The sequence below is a fragment of the Mirounga angustirostris genome, unplaced genomic scaffold, assembly GCF_029215605.1.
Source record: "Mirounga angustirostris isolate CCGP_5_RB_7025 unplaced genomic scaffold, mMirAng1.0.hap1 SCAF_1, whole genome shotgun sequence".
In the NCBI taxonomy this organism is placed as follows: Eukaryota; Metazoa; Chordata; class Mammalia; order Carnivora; family Phocidae; genus Mirounga; species Mirounga angustirostris.
This window is the reverse complement of record NW_026991709.1, coordinates 179,866,395-179,883,480: the sequence shown is the minus strand read 5'-3', so window position 1 is coordinate 179,883,480 and position 17,086 is coordinate 179,866,395. Positions and strand designations below refer to the sequence as shown.

General features: G+C 42.5%; 1 protein-coding gene across 6 annotated transcripts in view; it reads right to left on the bottom strand.

The window, feature by feature from the left end:
* FRMD4B (FERM domain containing 4B) overlaps window positions 1-17,086 on the bottom strand; it is a 325,730-nt gene that overhangs the window by 49,344 nt on the left and 259,300 nt on the right. Inside the window, exon 1 of one of the 6 annotated variants that reach the window (XM_064593830.1) lies at window positions 6,894-7,205. The exons of the other annotated variants lie outside the window; for them this stretch is intronic. Coding sequence (XP_064449900.1) covers window positions 6,894-7,081 — 188 coding nt within the window. The 5' untranslated portion in view covers window positions 7,082-7,205. Of the gene's footprint in view, window positions 1-6,893; window positions 7,206-17,086 lie in introns of those variants that run through there. 6 annotated transcript variants of the gene reach the window in all.

The window sequence follows — 17,086 nt, the reverse complement described above, 5'->3', positions numbered from 1 at the left end:
CCACATCGGGCTCCCTGCTCAGCAGGGAGTCTGCTTCTCCCTCTGACCCACTCCCCTCTCATGCTCTCTGTCTCTCATTCTCTCTCTCGCAAAAAAAAAAAAAAAAAAAAAAAAATTAAAAAAAAAAAAAAGAAAGAAACAAGAACACCGGGAGCCTGGGTGGCTCAGTCGGGTAAACATCCTGCCTTTGGCTCAAGTCAGAGCGCTGTGCGCGCGCGTGTGTGCATGCACTTTCTCTCCCTCTCTCTCAAGCGAATAAGTAAAATCTTAAAAAAAAAAAGAAGAAGAAGAAGAAACACAATGAGGAATGGTGGGGACTATGAAGAAAAGAAAACGTTGTCCATTTGAAGTGTTACTTAGCATACAGACTTGACTTGACCATATGTGACACAGATCAACATTTTAATTAATTTCTCTTTATCTAAAGTCAGACCTAGAAGGGCATGAAATATTCAGGGGCCCAAACTCTTCTCTTGTTGCTTCATCATCGCTGGGGTGTTGCTATGCTTTACATGGTCCCAAACAGCCCACCACTGAGCCCACATTTCAGCCATCAGGTCGGGGAACAACAATGAGGGAGGACAAACCCATTATTTAGGGGCAGAACATGAAATCTGCTCACTTTCCCTAAGTCTCTTGGCCAGAACAATCATACGGCTATCCCTAATTCAAAGGACACTGCAATATGTAGTCTTTATTTGGGGCAGCCACACGTCTAGCTAAAACTCTAATGATACGGAAGAAAGAGAGACTGGATACAGGGGAAAACACAATCTGACTCCAATGCTAATAGGGAGCCACCACTTAGATCCAGGTAATTTCTGCCACGTGGGAATATGGATCCACTACTGCCTAGTGATTACATTTTTTTCCCAACATTTAAGGCAAAAACCTCAGAGTTTTATGTAAGATATCGAAATTTTAAAATACTGCCTCCACCAAGAAACAAACAAAAAACGAAAATAAAAACTAAAACACGGTGCAGGCCATATAAAACATATTGCGGACCATCACTATCACTTTGCAATTTGTGACATAAGCTATTAGTTTAGAATGGATAGGGAGATGCTTTCTCAGCTCCCCAATTTGGTTTTCAGTTTTAAAAAATGTATTAACAGTGCAAATTGTCAGTAGTGCAAAAATAAAAGAGATGCATAAGTGATTTTTGACAAATGTGGAATCTGGATCACATCCCAAATGATTATATTCTTAGGAAAGAACAAAGCCTTATTTTTTTGTATTAGAAAAGTTTCCTATCGTCCCTCCCCATTTAGTCATTTGGGCTGTTGCAGAAACATCCTTTCCTTGTGAATATATGACATCACTTTCCTGTAAGAACCCATTTAATAGCCCATTTCTAACAAGCCACCACAGATATGGAGATAATTGAGCTGTGAACATTAGCTATCAACATTAAAAGAGAAGGACCCAAAGATGGCTGAGACAGGCAGCCTAATGGCAGAAAAATGGGTTAAACCCTCTGAAAAACACACTGAGGCTTCTAGAGGGAAGGGGGGTGGGAGGATGGGTTAGCCTGGTGATGGGTATTAAAGAGGGCACGTTCTGCATGGAGCACTGGGTGTTATGCACAAACAATGAATCATGGAACACTACATCAAAAACTAATGATGTAATGTATGGTGATTAACATAACAATAAAAAAAGAAAAATGGGTTAAACCTTTCAACAGTGCACAGAAGTAGAAATCCTGTGGCCAACAGACAGAATCAAGTATTCAGCTTCATAAGTACTCAGGGAAACACAAATTAAACCCTCAGTGAATCACCACTATGTACCAGACTGCCAAACTTAAAACTCTGGCAATACCTAGTCTACATGAAGGTGTAGGGCGATAGAAACTCCCATCTATTGCTAGTGGGAATGTTAATTGGTATGATCAATTTGGAAATTTGCATACCCTGTACACAGAGATGCTTTCTTAGGTATATCCCTAGAGAAACTTAGGCAAAAGAATAAGCTTTGTAGCAGCATCGTTCACAAGAAGACAAATAAGGCGGGTGGGGGTGCGGGTGGAGAGCTAAATGGTTGATGGGTATTAAGGAGGGCACTTGTGATGAGCACCAGGTGTTGTATGTAAGTGATGAATCACTAAATTCTCCTCCTAAAACCAATATTACACTATATGTAAACCAACTAGAATTTAAATAAAAACTTGAAACAAACAACTAAAACCCAAGAAGACAAATAAAGGAAACACCCAAATATCTTGTAACAATAGGAATAATAGAATTGTAGTGTATTCAAACAATGGAATACTGTACAGCAAAGACACTAGAGCTTCACACAACATGATGAAATTCACAAATAGTAAGCAAAGAAGCAAGACACAAATTAATATATACATCACAATCCCATGTTCTACAATAAGCAAAATAGGGACACCTGGGTGGCTCAGTTGGTTTAGCGTCTGCCTTCAGCTGGAGTCATGATCTTGGGGTCCTGGGACTGAGCCCCATGTTGGGCTTCCTACTTAGACTCCCCCCAACTCGTGCGCTCTCTCTCAAAAAAATAACATCTTAAAAAATAAAATAAAATAAGCAAAATGAAACTAGAGATTCATATTTAGGTGATAAAAGTAGAAAGCAAAACAAGAAAATATGTACCATAGAGTCAGAGTACCTCTGGGGAAAGAGGATTTTATTGAAGGGGGGAGGGGCACGGTACACAATGGGGGATGGGGTGGGGTCCTGGCAACATTCCTCCCTGGGTGTGGTTATGTAGCTGTGCATTCTCTGATTTGTTCTTTAAACCAAACATACATGTGTTATGCTTTCTTCTGCGTGATATAATTCACATCAAAAACGACATCCAATGTGGCTAGCGGGTGGGAGTAAGGTGCTGGAGCGCGAGCCCGCTCCCTGCCGTTTAGAGAACTGCAGCACTAACTAAAGCAAGAGGTCTAACTGACGAAGCACAAAGTGAATCCACCAGGGTGTTAGAAACACTGGCACATTGTACTAAGGTTAATCCTGATCATTTTCAGAGTTCGGGACCAAGAAGGATTTCACGTCTGAGCGGACTGACAGTAGCTGAGTGCTGATTTGTTCACCCTCTGAAGAACCCAGCCCGGGGAATTTGCCTGGGAGCCGGAGGCCACGTGGATCCACTGAACTTCAGGGGCAGCCAGGTCTGGCTTCAGCATAACCAGGCCCTCCGGGCTGGCAGGCTGGCAGGCAGGCAGAATCCAGAGGGAGGGCTCAAAAGCAGCTGGGAGGTGAGCAGCCCTGGATGGAGATGTCTGTGCCCCAGCACTAAATGCACTCACCCTGACTGGGCGTTCTTGACCTTACTGGCAATGGAAGTGTTATTTTAAAGATGCGCTTGACCAGAATTGCCAAGAGGGACTGATTTCTCCAGGTCCTGGCCAGAGAGAATCCCCGTAAATCTACAAGACTTGTGACTTCTCAGTAACAAAACCAGGAATTACTTTTCTTCATCGTCTCGGCAGGAATTCAGATGTCACACTGAAGAACATGCTCTTGTTTCCTCTGATGATCTAGGCAGAACGCCTCCATTAGGTATTCCAGATTCCTATTCTGACGGCTTTCTAGAAGGAAGCAGCTCATGGCCCACCATTTCACCCCTGTAACTACATTTCAGGTGATGATTCCCTTTGGCATGCTCAAGCCCCCTTTCTTGGGCTGTTGTTCTTCTTCACTGACCTCAAAAACCCTGGAGGAATGTGCCAACCTCACTCATTTTCTGAGAAAGCCACATGGTTGGCAAGACCGAGGCCACTCTTTGTGTGTGTGGGAGCACTTGTGTGGAAACAGCCACCCCCAGCAAATGTGTGCACCTGTTTGTGGCTAATTGGGAACATGCTCACAACGACAACCAGCCACCTGCCATTCTGAGGCTGGAGCGCAGGCAATTAGCAAACGGTGGGTGCCTGTGTTTTCCAGAGCAGACCAATCGCTGAGCTACCCTTGACAACGGTAGCTGTGTATGCCTGGTGTGGGGGCATCCCTAGGTTTCTAGGACATTTTGGAAAAAAAAAAAAGCCCAACCCCCAAACTTCCCTTTTCCTTTTGAGGCTGAAGCTCTTTCTTACCTGAAACCCAAAGCAAAAGTGCCTGAAAAGCTCATGTTGAATATAATGACCCAAAGGAAATCTTTGTAGCAACTTTACTACACAAAGAAATAAACTAAGCTATTTAAAAAGTACCTTAAGACTGGAGTCTGTTTACCCATATACAATTCAAAACCTGTATTTCATAAAAACCAGCCAGGGGCACCTGGCTGGTTTAGTTGGCAGAACATGCCACTCTTGATCTTGGGGTCATGAGTTTGAGCCCCATTATGGGCGTAGAAGTTACTCTAAAATAATAAATAAATTTATTTTACTTATTTATTTATTAATGAAACACCTATGGGTAGATACAATATTTTGCTTAAAAATATATATATGCAAATGTAAAAATGCTATAGTTAATGCCTATTTGAACACTCAAAGATAAAGTCTACCATATCATCAGAAATTAAGTAAAGGGGAGAAAAAAAATTAAATAAAAAGGTATGAAAAGGGATATCCGGGGGACTTGGGCAAGTTGTCACAGCTGGGAGCTCTATCTAATGCTGTGCTCCATGCAAACTAAAGATTTGCAGTCATTAGGAATTGTGCTAATTAGAAACATTTGCTAGTCTCCCGGCATTGCTCTGTGGAGACCCTGGTGATAAGCCCCTTCCTTATCTAAGCTTGCTAGAGACTGTGCACTTCACTGAAGGACTGGGACATGGTAATGATCATACCAGTCACAGAAAGTGCATTTCATGTCTGTTAAATGGTGTAGTAGGTGCCAACTCACCTACTAAAACATTCAAGCTGGATCCATTGTTTAAGGATGACAGCTTGCTTAACCATGTCATTATTAAAAGGATCTTGGTTACTGTGTATAAACACGGATTTCTTTCACTAATCTACTGGACTGATTAACACTCAGTGATTAGCAGTTTAAGGTCTGTTACCAGTTTACTTAGAGTGGTTTTTCGCTGATGCCTTCAAATCACGCTGTTCGAATTTTTTAAAAATCACATTTCTCTCAGTTATCTGGGAACTTGGCTCTCTATGACGAGTCTAGTTTATTAGCTCCTTGATTTAATAACTAGGGAGTTCTAACAGTAAATTTCTTTCTACTAATTCCTAGGTAAGGGGATATTAAAGGTGACAAGCGTAAAGTTACTACATCATAGTCCCCTGACCAGCAAAATCAGTATTATCTCAGAACCTGTTAAAAATGCAAATTAGTGGGGCCTACTCCAGACCTACTGCACCAGAAGGGCTCAAAGGGGGGACCCAGCAAACTATCTCACAAATGACTTGAGAAGCACTGCAACAGAATAACAGAATCCACAGATCATAAAACACAAGGAGATTTTCGAAAAAGAGACAGTAATCAACCATTTAAAATAGAAAAGAAGGTCCCGGAGGCTGAGGACATTCTAAGAGGTTAGTTTCAGGAGACTCTAGGGGGCTGACCCAGCAGTGATGCCAAGTGAGCACGTCATTCAGTCCCCAGAAAGTAATGCTTTGAATTTCTCACACTCACTGGGCATTATTAGGTGGCAGAGTTTGGGAGGAAGTCTCTCTCTACAGGTGTATTATGCTATTATCAGCAGATCCCCCATTTCACAGATGTGAAAACTGAAATTTAAGAGCGATTAATTTAAACTCACACAGTAAGAAAGTAGAGATGTGACTCCAAACCTGTGCTTTACCCACTTTGCCTAACTCCTCCAGGTTCTGACCAGAAGGGGAAGGTGGGGTTGGGGAAGAAAGGGAAGACTCGTCAGCTTAACTTGGGGCTTCAGAATTCATAAATATGGTGGCCACTGACTGGTTCTAGGACAGTGGTAGTTTCTTGGGTGAGGACAGGTAGCTTTTTAAAACTAGATTAATCTGGATTAGCCAAAACTTGAGTTAAACCGAATTAAGAGATCTGAATGCAGATAACAAAACTGAGTATGTGTTACCCCTCAGTGTTTCTTGAACCAAACCAACCACAGTCCACGGTTGTCCCCTAATAGCAAAGATATCAAATTTCATCAAAAAGATTTTTTTTCAAAGAGCTACAAAATCAGACCCCAGTCATTTTCAGCAGAATTTTAAAACAGGGTATCCAAACTCATCTGATCCTCACTTCAGGCGAGAAGCCCGACACCTCAACAAGGCTCCTTAAACCACACAAAGTATCCCTCATGCCCCATTTTTTTATACTGACTCAATATTTCACAGTAAGCTCTCCACTCCTGAGGAGTTATCTCTGTTGCAGGAGCCCAAGTCCTGGGAGGAGATGAGGAAGAAAGACACATGTTGTCACTTTCATTGCCGATTGTATGCAAAGGCAGAAAGCTAGGGCTCCCATTCACTTAATGTAGTCCAATGCCACTACCGAAAATGGCCAATAATCAGTATAGAAAAAGTGCTTACAGGGGCGCCTGGGTGGCTCAGTCGTTAAGCATCTGCCTTCAGCTCAGGTCATGATCCCAGAGTCCTGGGATCAAGCCCCGCATCGGGCTCCCTGCTCAGCAGGAAGCCTGCTTCTCCCTCTCCCACTCCTCCTGCTTGTGTTCCCTCTCTCACTGTGTCTGTCTCTGTCAAATAAATAAATAAAATCTTTAAAAAAGAAAGAAAGAAAGAAAGAAAGAAAGAAAGAAAGAAAGAAAGAAAGAAAGAAAGAAAGAAAGGAAGGAAGAAAGAAAAAGTGCTTACAGACCCGAGGTAATCTCCTAGTAGATAAAATGAAGTGCCCTCCTTGCCTCCCACCCCTCCAGACCAAAAGGCAGCCAGACCGTTGGGAGAGCTGAATTCCTTTGGTCCAAACCCTCAGTCCCTGTGGGGGAAACCGGCCGCCCGCTGCGGTTTGAAGACTTACCAAAGGCTCCGCAGTGAGGTGGCGCTAGGTCTAGAACGCCAGCAGCGGGTTGGCTGGTTCCCCAGGACTCCAGGTCGGAGCAGGGGAAGGGGGAGAAGGGGAGGAGGAGCCGGAGGGAATGGGAAGGCAGGAGTGGAAGCGGGGAGGGGCCGGCAGCACTCCTCTCCCAAGTCACAAGGTCTTCCCATTCTTTGAGTTTCCTCCCCGCACCGTTTAAACGTTTTGAGATCACAGCTCCAGCCAAATCCCTGGAGGATTACATAAACCAGTCTCCTGCCCTCCTGCAGAAGCTCCAGAGCCCCCACTGCTTCCGGGAAAGGGGTGCCCCTCCCACACCTTGAGAAAATGAAGCTCTTTCACTGGGGTTCAAGGTGTGAACATGCATTTCCAGGCTGCCTCTGATCTCCAGCTCCCTCGGACCCCTCAGCTCCTTAGCAGAACAATAAAAGAACCTGGCCTGAAAGGGGACTGTCCTGAGTGTGTGAAGTGCTCGATTTTACTTATAGGAACTCACTTAATCCTCATAGCGAACCTAGAGGTGGGCACTATTTCTAATTTATATGGTTTAGAAGAGTCCCCTACCTGCCCCCCGTCCGCCAGAGCTTGTCCATGGGCAGCCAGGACCTGGATACGGGCTACTACAAAGCTTCCACTTAGAAACAAATCAACAGACCAACCAACCAGCTGGCTCTGGACCCATGATGTGCAGTAATAAGGTTTGGACCGAGAACTGAATTCAGTCCCAAGTTTCTGGGTTGGTAGGATTTTTATGGCCCTAGATAAACTAACCTTTGACTTCCTCATTATAAAACTGGGGCTAGTGACCTGTCTTACAGGGTTCTTGGGAAGACAGCAATACTGTGAAGACAGCTGCCTGCGCTCAATAAATGTGTTTTTTCCTTTCTGACAGCAGCATGTGAAACCAAAGAGCTTTCCAAACCCTTTATTGCCCCCACTCTCAGGCCAAGCTACGGATGGATGATTACCACCAAGAAGAATCCCCAGTGGGTGATCTAGGTTAGAGTTGTCAGATTAAATACTTAGGACACACTTATATTAATAAATAAATAAATAAATAAATAAATAAATAAATAAATAAATAAACAAATAAAATTATTCATTGTTGAATAGCTATATTGTGCACCTGAAACTAATATAACACTGTATGTTAGGTGCGGGAATTAACAAAAATATTCATTATCTATCTGAAATTCAAATTTAAACGGTCATCCTGTATTTTTATTTGCTAAATCCGCCAACCTGTGTATTACACAATCCTGTGTAATAAATGACACAGGGAAAGAACTCTGGAAACACCTTGCCAAGTCCCAAGTTGTAAGCAGTTTTAGGATTTGTTCAACAGAATCCCCTGTAACTGGTTCAAGTTCAGCCTTGAATCTTGCTCTTCCCACATCATGACCAGTCCACGGAATTTGCATCGGGCCCTTCTTATCTCAGCACTGTACCAAAGATGCAAGGAATCTGCTTGTGTTCTTGATGGGAAACACAGTGTCCTCTCAGCTTGAATTCTTTTGCTATTGTTTTCGTCTGTGGCCTAACTTGAAACAGAGGACAAATTACTCTGTCCATCTGCACGCTTGATAACGATCAACTGTCAAACTATTTTTTTTTAAGTCTAAAGAACTTCTAATAATAATGAAAGTGTGATGAGAGGTTTTTCTCAACGTTAGCCAGCTTGCTGAGGATTCTAATCATGTCTACTTGGAAACTTCAACTCTCAGAAGAAGGAAAATTCGTAAGAATGACAGGCTGAGAAGCAGGTTAACATGAAATTCTGTAAACATAGTAAACAAATTCACAGGGACAGAAAGTAGAATGGTGGTTGCCAGGAGTGTTTAATGGGCATAACATTTCAGTTTTGTAAAATGAAGAGTTCTGGAGATCATCTGCGTAACAATGAGAATATATTTAACACTTCTGAATTACACACTTAAAAATGGCTAAGATGGTAAATTTTATTTTATGTATATTTTACCATAATTTAAAAAAGTGATCTGTCATACAAATCTCAAGTTAGGAAAAAAGGGCACATGGAAGAAAAATAACATGGATCGTGTTTTCCTATAAAAGAATGTAAAGTCAAATAAACCTGTTCCTTTCTTGGGACACTGCCTACAAGACAAGTGAAAATCATGTATGGTCAGCTTGAAGCCCCAAAGCTTTATTCCTTCTTCCTGCATGTGTGACTCAGTGTGTCTGTCCTGATCACACAAAAACTGGATTAACCTCATCAGCCATTTGAACACAGATAATAAGACTGAATGTGTGTTATGTTGTTACTCAGTGTTTCTTGAACCAAACCAAAAGGCACTGAAGTGTGTATCAGTGAGGGAATGTAGAGATCATCCCTTAAAATGCCATCCCTTGGGGTGCCGGGGTGGTTCAGTCGTTAAGTGTCTGCCTTCAGCTCAGGTCATGATCCCGGGGTCCTGGGATCGAGCCCCACATCGGGCTCCCTGCTCCGCAGGAAGTCTGCTTCTCCCTCTCCCGCTCCCCCTGCTTGTGTTCCCTTTCTCACTGTGTCTCTCTCTGTCAAATAAATAAAATCTTTAAAAAATAAATAAATAAAATGCCATCCCTTAGCGCAGGTAGACTCTGAATGGCTTACACTTTGGGGAGAGAAGTTTATGTCATGCTACTTTCTATTCCTACTGAACACTAAATATGCGGATGTCTTAGCCAGCCACTATCTGAAAAGCCCACTGAGGCTGAATTTCTTTTTTTGTATCAAGTAGCAGTGATGGTACAATGGCCCCATTCGCTCCTGGCACAAGACTGATCCTCACTGTGGGGTTGGTAACTGTCTAGGGTCTATTAAGGTGGAACTTGGGGTCTTTTATTTTTGTTTATTTGCATTGTGTCTTTAAGCTGTGAAAGGCGGGTACCTGGGTGGCTCAGTTGGTTAAGCGACTGCCTTCGGCTCAGGTCATGATCCTGGAGTCCTGGGATCGAGTCCCACATCGGGCTCCCTGCTCAGCAGGGAGTCTGCTTCTCCCTCTGACCCTCACCCCTCTCATGCTCTCTCTCTCATTCTTTCTCTCAAATAAATAAATAAAATCTTTAAAAAAAAAAAAAAGCTGTGAAAGGCAAAGTGTTCTGAAATGCAAAATACTTAGAAGCGGTGAAATGCAGAGGCCTGGATTCCTAGCCTGATTCTGCTCTTAAATAGTGGATCCAGGCCTCCCTTTTCTGTAAAGTGGAGATGAAACCCCTTTCCTCGCAGGGTCATTTTAAAGTCCAAACAAGACTATACCGGCATTAAAAAAAAAAAAAATTAAAAACAAATGAAATCCAAACAAGATAAGAGTCTGAGAATGAGCTCTGTGAACTGCTAAGAACTATCAGAAGAAATAAAAGTATTTGTTCTATTCAAACACAGGCAATACCTTTCTTTTCTAAAAGCTGGAGCAAAAGAGCTTTTATAGTGAGAAATACTTACAATGTACTAGGCATGCAACTGAGCATGTAAACATAATCCACCCAAGAATCCTCTTCCACAAATAGGATTACCACCCCCACTTTACAGGTGGAAAAACTGAGCATTAAAGAGGTGAGACTTGTAGAAGCCAACACATCTCCTCAGGTTGGAGCTGAGATGGGGACCCAGGATGATGCTAGGGCCTCAGCTCCTGCAGAGGACGTGACACTGTGGCCAGAAACAAGCCATGCAGACTCATCTGGCCTGTGGGTCCAGGAGTTCCCCGTGGTCTGACTGCATTTCATTATCAGCCCCATCCAGCAGATACCATTAATAATCCTCTGGCTTCACTTTTGAAGAATCATCCAAAGAAAAGGCAGGGAGGAAATTCAGAGGAGGGTTCAGATCCAAATTCCATGTGTGGAAGATAAGGGACCTTGGCTGCCAGCCTCAGTCCCTGCATCTGCAGAATGAGCATCTCAATTTGAGACAAAATGCTAGAAAGAATGTAAGGGTGCCTGGCACCTAGCAGATAATGGTAAAAGCAGTGTGCATAATGGTGAAGTGAGAGCATGGGCTCTGCCATCAGAGGGCCTGGGTTCAAATCCCAGCTCCACATCTTACCAGCTGTGTGACTTAGTCAAGTCACTCAACTTCTCTGGGCCTCAGTTTCCACAGAAGTGAGGCTAATCATCATACCTAGCTCTTGGAACTATACAAGGAATAAGGTAGTGAATACTTAGGAAGATTGTAGAAATGAATATTCTAGGCACCAGGCACTAGTCCAACTCCTTTATGGGCATTATTTTTGTACATTATTTTTGTACATTTTCACAGGAGCCCTATGAGGTAGAGACTATGTTACTCCTCGTGCCTCCGACCTGAGAGATCATGCAAAATGGAATCAGAAAGGGCTAAGATGTTCCAGACATATGCAAAAAAGCTGGCTTGTGGAATTCTGTGTGGTTTCTTCATCCTTCTCAATGGAGCACCCATTTAGACACCTACTAGAGAACCCCTTCTTTTAAGAATCCATTCAACACCCAGGCCTTCTCCATGCCTTACAATTTTCAACAGCCAGAACCAGCCACACAATTTGCAAGGCCCAGTGATAAATGAAAATGTGGAGTCCCTTGTCAAAAAATCATTGAGAATTTCAACATGGTGACAGATCACCAACCAAGCATGGGGCCCTTCTGAGCAGGGGGCCCCGTGTGACTGCGCAGGTCACACACCCGGGAAGTCTGCCCTGCCAACAGCTCTTTCCCCGGCAGGTTTCCATTGTCTTAATTGCTTCCTTTCTGCCTGCCCAGCCTCGGGCACCTGTGCCCAAACTGAATGAGCCTGTTGACAAAGGCACACAGGCCTTGGGCACCAGCAGGTCCTGGCCAGGGCCTCCCACATGCTGTGGGGAGTCATGGGCTCCCTGTGGCTCTGGGTGGCAAGGAAAAGCTTAAGTCTTGGTTTTTGGAAGTTTCCGTTAGGCAGAGTGGGTAGAATTCCACAAGTCGTGCTTTCATTTTGAACAGGGATGCAGGGCGAGAGATGTGTAAGTCATTGTGTTAGCTTGGAGTTTTTTTAAAAATACAAAATAACCTCTAAGAAAATTCTGACAAAAGCACTATGTTTTTGATGCTGATAAACAAAAATACAGTGACATGCAAAGAAGGAAACCTGCAAACATTTCTCCGCCCACCATCCTGAGACAACTGTAAGTCATGACAACCATAATAATAGCTTAATTTTTTTCTGCCCCTACCTTAAACTAGACAGCATGCAAAACGTTGCAATACTGTACTGCATATTTGAAAGTTGTGAAGAGAGATCCTAAATGTCCTCATCACAAGAGAAAAAAAAGTTCATAATAAATATGTTGACGGGTGTTAACTGGACTTATTGGGGTGATCACTGTGCACTATATACAATTATCTAATCATTACGTTGATTGCTGCATCGGAAACTAATGTTACATATCAATCATACCTCAAAAAAATATTTCAAAAGAACTGTAATTATCCCTATACGGATAAGGAAACTGAGTTTTAGAGAGGTTCGGTAACTTAGCTCAGATTGTTCACCAGGGAGAAGTGGAATCTGGAACTAAACTCAACTCCACCGAACTTCAGAATCCACTCTCTTAAGGTCTCTATGGTGGAAAGGTATGTGGGTGTACAGAAAGAAAATATTAGAATTTCCAGTGATATTTATCTGTACCCATTTCTTTGAACGTGTTACTCTATCTCATTCCTTTCCACATGTTATTCTTTTGTAAATATTTTATTCATTTTTAAAAAAGATTTTATTTACTTATTTATTTGAGAGAGAGAGCGCTCGTGCACGCATGCATCTGCACGTGTGAGTGGGGGTAGGAGCAGAGGGAGAGAGAGAATCTCAAGCAGACTCTGTGCTGAGCCCAGAGCCCGATGCGGGGCTCGATCCCTGACCCTGAGATCACGACCTGAGCAGAAATCAAAAGTCAGATGCTGAACTGACTGAGCCACCCAGGCGCCCCGTAAATATTTTTTCTGAACAGGATGCTGGTATGGTTCTACATGTATGTAACTGTTATAAATAAATAAATAAAACATATATAAATGTATATATTAGAAATGAATGTGCTGTATGAACAAAAAAATTCAAAAGACAATGCACTATGCTATAACTTACCAGTTTTATGCATATATCATGTGTTTGAATACACTGATACACATTTAAAAAAAATGGATAATACATATACTTTTGTTTTTTTCCACTTCGTATATTGTAATCATTTTTCCACGTCAACAAAAATTCATCTGCAACAATATTTTCAATATAAATACTAGACTCTTTAAGCATTAATTTTGATAGGTAAGATCTGATGATTTAGAACAAGAATCTGAGGTCTGTCCTACATTCCTATGCCCTCACCCCACCTTATCACAATGAATGGTGGAATATAATTAAGTACCTAGAAGCCAGGGACTCTTTAAAAAGTGCATCTCTTTTCCTATAATAATTTCCATTTGCATATCCATATTCATATCAGCATTATTCATAAGAACCAAAAAGTGGAAGTAAACTAAGTATCCATCCATGGATGAGCAGATAAACAAAACGTGGTCTATACATACAAAGGAATATTATTCTGCCTTAAAATAAAAGAAATTCTGACGCATGGTACAACATAGATGAACCACGAGGACATTATGCTAAATAAAATAACGCCAGTCACAAAAAGACAAATATCATGTGATCATTAGGCAAATTCATAGAGACAGAATAGGCAGATTCACAGAGGTGAATAGGCAAATTCACAGAGACAGAATGGTGGTTGCCCGAGGCTGGGGGAGGGGCAGAGATGTGTTAGTGTTTAATGGGTGGGAGTTGCAGCTTTGCAAGATGAAAAGTTTCGTTGCTGGATGGTGGTGACAGTTGTACAACAATGTGAATGTGTTGACCACCACTAAACTGCACACTTAATAATTGCTAAGATGGTAAGGAAAAGAAAAAAGCACATCTCACTACAATAGATAGGACTCTGTGGAAAGTGGAAGCTCACTGCCAAGTACTCTGACATCTCCACTCCGTCCCAGGCACCCTGAAAGGGTTAAGGTTAGGGGTTACGTTAAGGTAACCTCAAAACAAACCTTTTAAAGAAAAGGGAATGGCCTTGCTCTCTTAAAAAAAAAAGAAAAGAAAAGGGACCTTAGATTCAGATGTCTTAAAACAGGCTGAAGGGCATGCCACCAGCAGATTGTCTCTCCCGCCTGCCTGTCTGAGTCCAGAGTCCATGCCTTCCCCTGGCGTCTCCAACAAAGGAGACTGTAAAGCCAGTCTGCCTCCATCATAGCCCTCGCTGGGTCTAGTGCCTCGCACGCACACTCTAGGTATTTAATCTATGCAAAGGAACAGGGTTGAACAATGAGAAAAAGGCAAGGCATCCAAGGGCACTGATGATCAAGAGTTCATTTCCTGCCTTCTCACTCTTCAACTATCTCCTCAAGTGACTAATATTAGACTCAGGGTCACTGCACTGATAACACCACTTGCCAGGGTAGAGTCCACAGCCTGCTGTCCCTCACTGCCTTCCAGCAGGGACAGCAGGGATCCACACAGGCCTGCTTACATAGGTGTAAGTTAAAACGATGACTCTGAGGGGCGCCTGGGTGGCTCAGTTGGTTAAGCAACTGCCTTCGGCTCAGGTCATGATCCTGGAGTCCCGGGATCAAGTCCCGCATCAGACTCCCTGCTCAGCGGGGAGTCTGCTTCTCCCTCTGATCCTCCCCGTCTCATGCTCTCTGTCTCCCATTCTCTCTCTCAGATAAATAAATAAAAAATTAAAACAAAAAACAAAAAACAAAAAAAAACGATGACTCTGAGATGGGTGGGGTACACAGACTGCAGGTCTGGTCTTGTCCACCTGAACTGTCATGGATCTGTCACTCCTTAGTTCATCAGCTATAAAATGAGGGTTCAAATGCGTGATACAGGCCAGCTCTATCACTCTATGCTTAGAACAGATGAAAAAGTGCCCATCGTATGGGATGGCTGATTTTTTCCAAATTTAGAGCTCTTCGGAAAAAGCAAGTTCAGAACTTGATGAATGTTTGCCCTGCCTAAGAGTTAATGGAATTAAAATCTAGGGGAGTAATGAATCTGACAGAGGATACAAAGAACAGATTTCCCCAAAATGCCTATCTTTTAAAGGCATTTTAATACTGAGCTTTCAGCAAATAAATAAACCCACCCTTTACAAAGTGAAGTCCAGGGAACATTGTCAGGCAAGATGCTCACACATCAGGGACAAACCAGTGTAGGAATTACTGTTTACATGTCTTCTTCTAGGACATTCGCTATGTACATGAGCATATGGGAAACTTACCGAAAAGAACTTGAATTTTAACTCTTAACCAGGTACTTCCCCACACTTAATTGTCCATGGTTCCCCATGTGTTGTTTGCTTGTTTGTTTATTCAACATAACTTTTGACATCTGGCCAAGTCATTGGGGAATGTTAAGCCATAATATGGTAATATCAATATAATGCCACACAAAGTTTCTTAATCTCGCTTGTAGTGCGGGGGTATTATACCAAGTTCATAGGGTGAAGATGATGATTAATGAATTAACGTTTGTAAAACATGTAAAACCGCCTAACACTTAGATGTATTTACAAACCATTAAAAATAAATAAAGTATTAATGCACTGAACTGATACACAAAAGAATTTGTTTCTATCTTTAGGTCAAACCTTAAAATAATCATTTCACAGGGAGAGAGAAAAGCCACTTCTCAAGTTTTTCTTCACAAAAGCCTTTGGCTGATACATTAAATCCCTTGCTTGAAATGAGACAGAAAGGTTCAACTTCTGTCCAGTCAGTCTTCTTTATTCTGCTAGCAAGGAAGGTAATGATTCTTACCGTTTGTGTTGGAACAGGGATCAGGAGACTCCTCAAAGCGGTAAAGAGCATGAGGCTTGGAGTCCTAATTCTGCCACTCTCTAGCTATGTGACTTAGACAGAATGCCACTTGCTCACCCCACAACTCAGTTTCCCTATCTGTAAAATGGGGATACTAACAGTGCCTATCATCACAGGGTTGATGCGAAGGTGATGCATTTTAGGAACAATAACAATGCCCTGTCATATTTACTGAGACCCAGAAACTGGGTTCCAGAGAGGTTAGTTAGCCAGTTATAGAGCAAGCGTCTGAGCCTGGATTTGAACCCAAGCAATTAAATTCTAGAGCTCCTGTCTTCACTACTGCCTCCCCATTGATGTAAGGACCCCGCATAGCACCAAGCTCATGGGAGCTGCTATTTTTATTACTGTAACTGATTTTTACAGGCTCTGGAAATGGAAGGACATTTTAGAGGTTTAAATGCTCTAGAGAGGTAGGAAGGAGGCGGGAAAGTTCTTTAAAGTCTTTGCTCCCCCCTGCCCCCCATTAACTACACTTAGGGCAGCCACACCAGGTCCTTTCCCGTGGGAAATAGCTGCATTTTGTAGCACAGCTGTAAGTTGTGAATTATACCTTCCCATCTGAAGCTGGGGGACAATATACGCTCATTCTGACCCAGCACTTAATTGTAAATTGTCGTCACTCCCTTTTTCGTATAAGCAGAAGTGCCCTAATCACATGATTATTCGGTAACTTCCACCTTTCAGGATCTTAAGAGAAATGAAAAAGAAAAACAAAACAAAACAAAAACCAACCCAGTCCTGCTTTTACAAACTCATTTGCGGCTAGCTCAGTGATAAAGCCTTCCCTCCTCGCCCGTGTCAGCTTTCAGGAATTCTCTGCGTTGTCTGCGTTGTGTAACCCAAGCAGCTTGTTATCTTTGCAGCTTAAAGGCTGACTTGGAAATTCAGACTGTCAACTATTTAAAGAGAATGAAAGTCCCCACTCTACTATTTTAATTAACTTCCCGAGAGCAAGGTTTCCTACTGGTTATGATAATGTTCACTTAAAATACTCTTAAGGAAACATGGCAGGAAGCTAAGTAAGAAGGGGGAGGATTGCTGTTTTTCAAAGCATTCCAGGAAGAAGAGTTTGGGCACAGCCATGAAGGGAAAATACTACAGAGTACCTGGAGAACCGAGAAGAGAGGCACGAACAGATATTAAGGAGTAGAAACAGTGGAGTATGGGAAATTAAAGTACATAATACAGATTAAGTAGAGCCTTGATGCCAGATGAGGGTGTGCAGGGTAGGCGTTTGTGCAATGAGAAACCATAAAGAGATTCTTGGTAGTGAACACCAATCACATTTA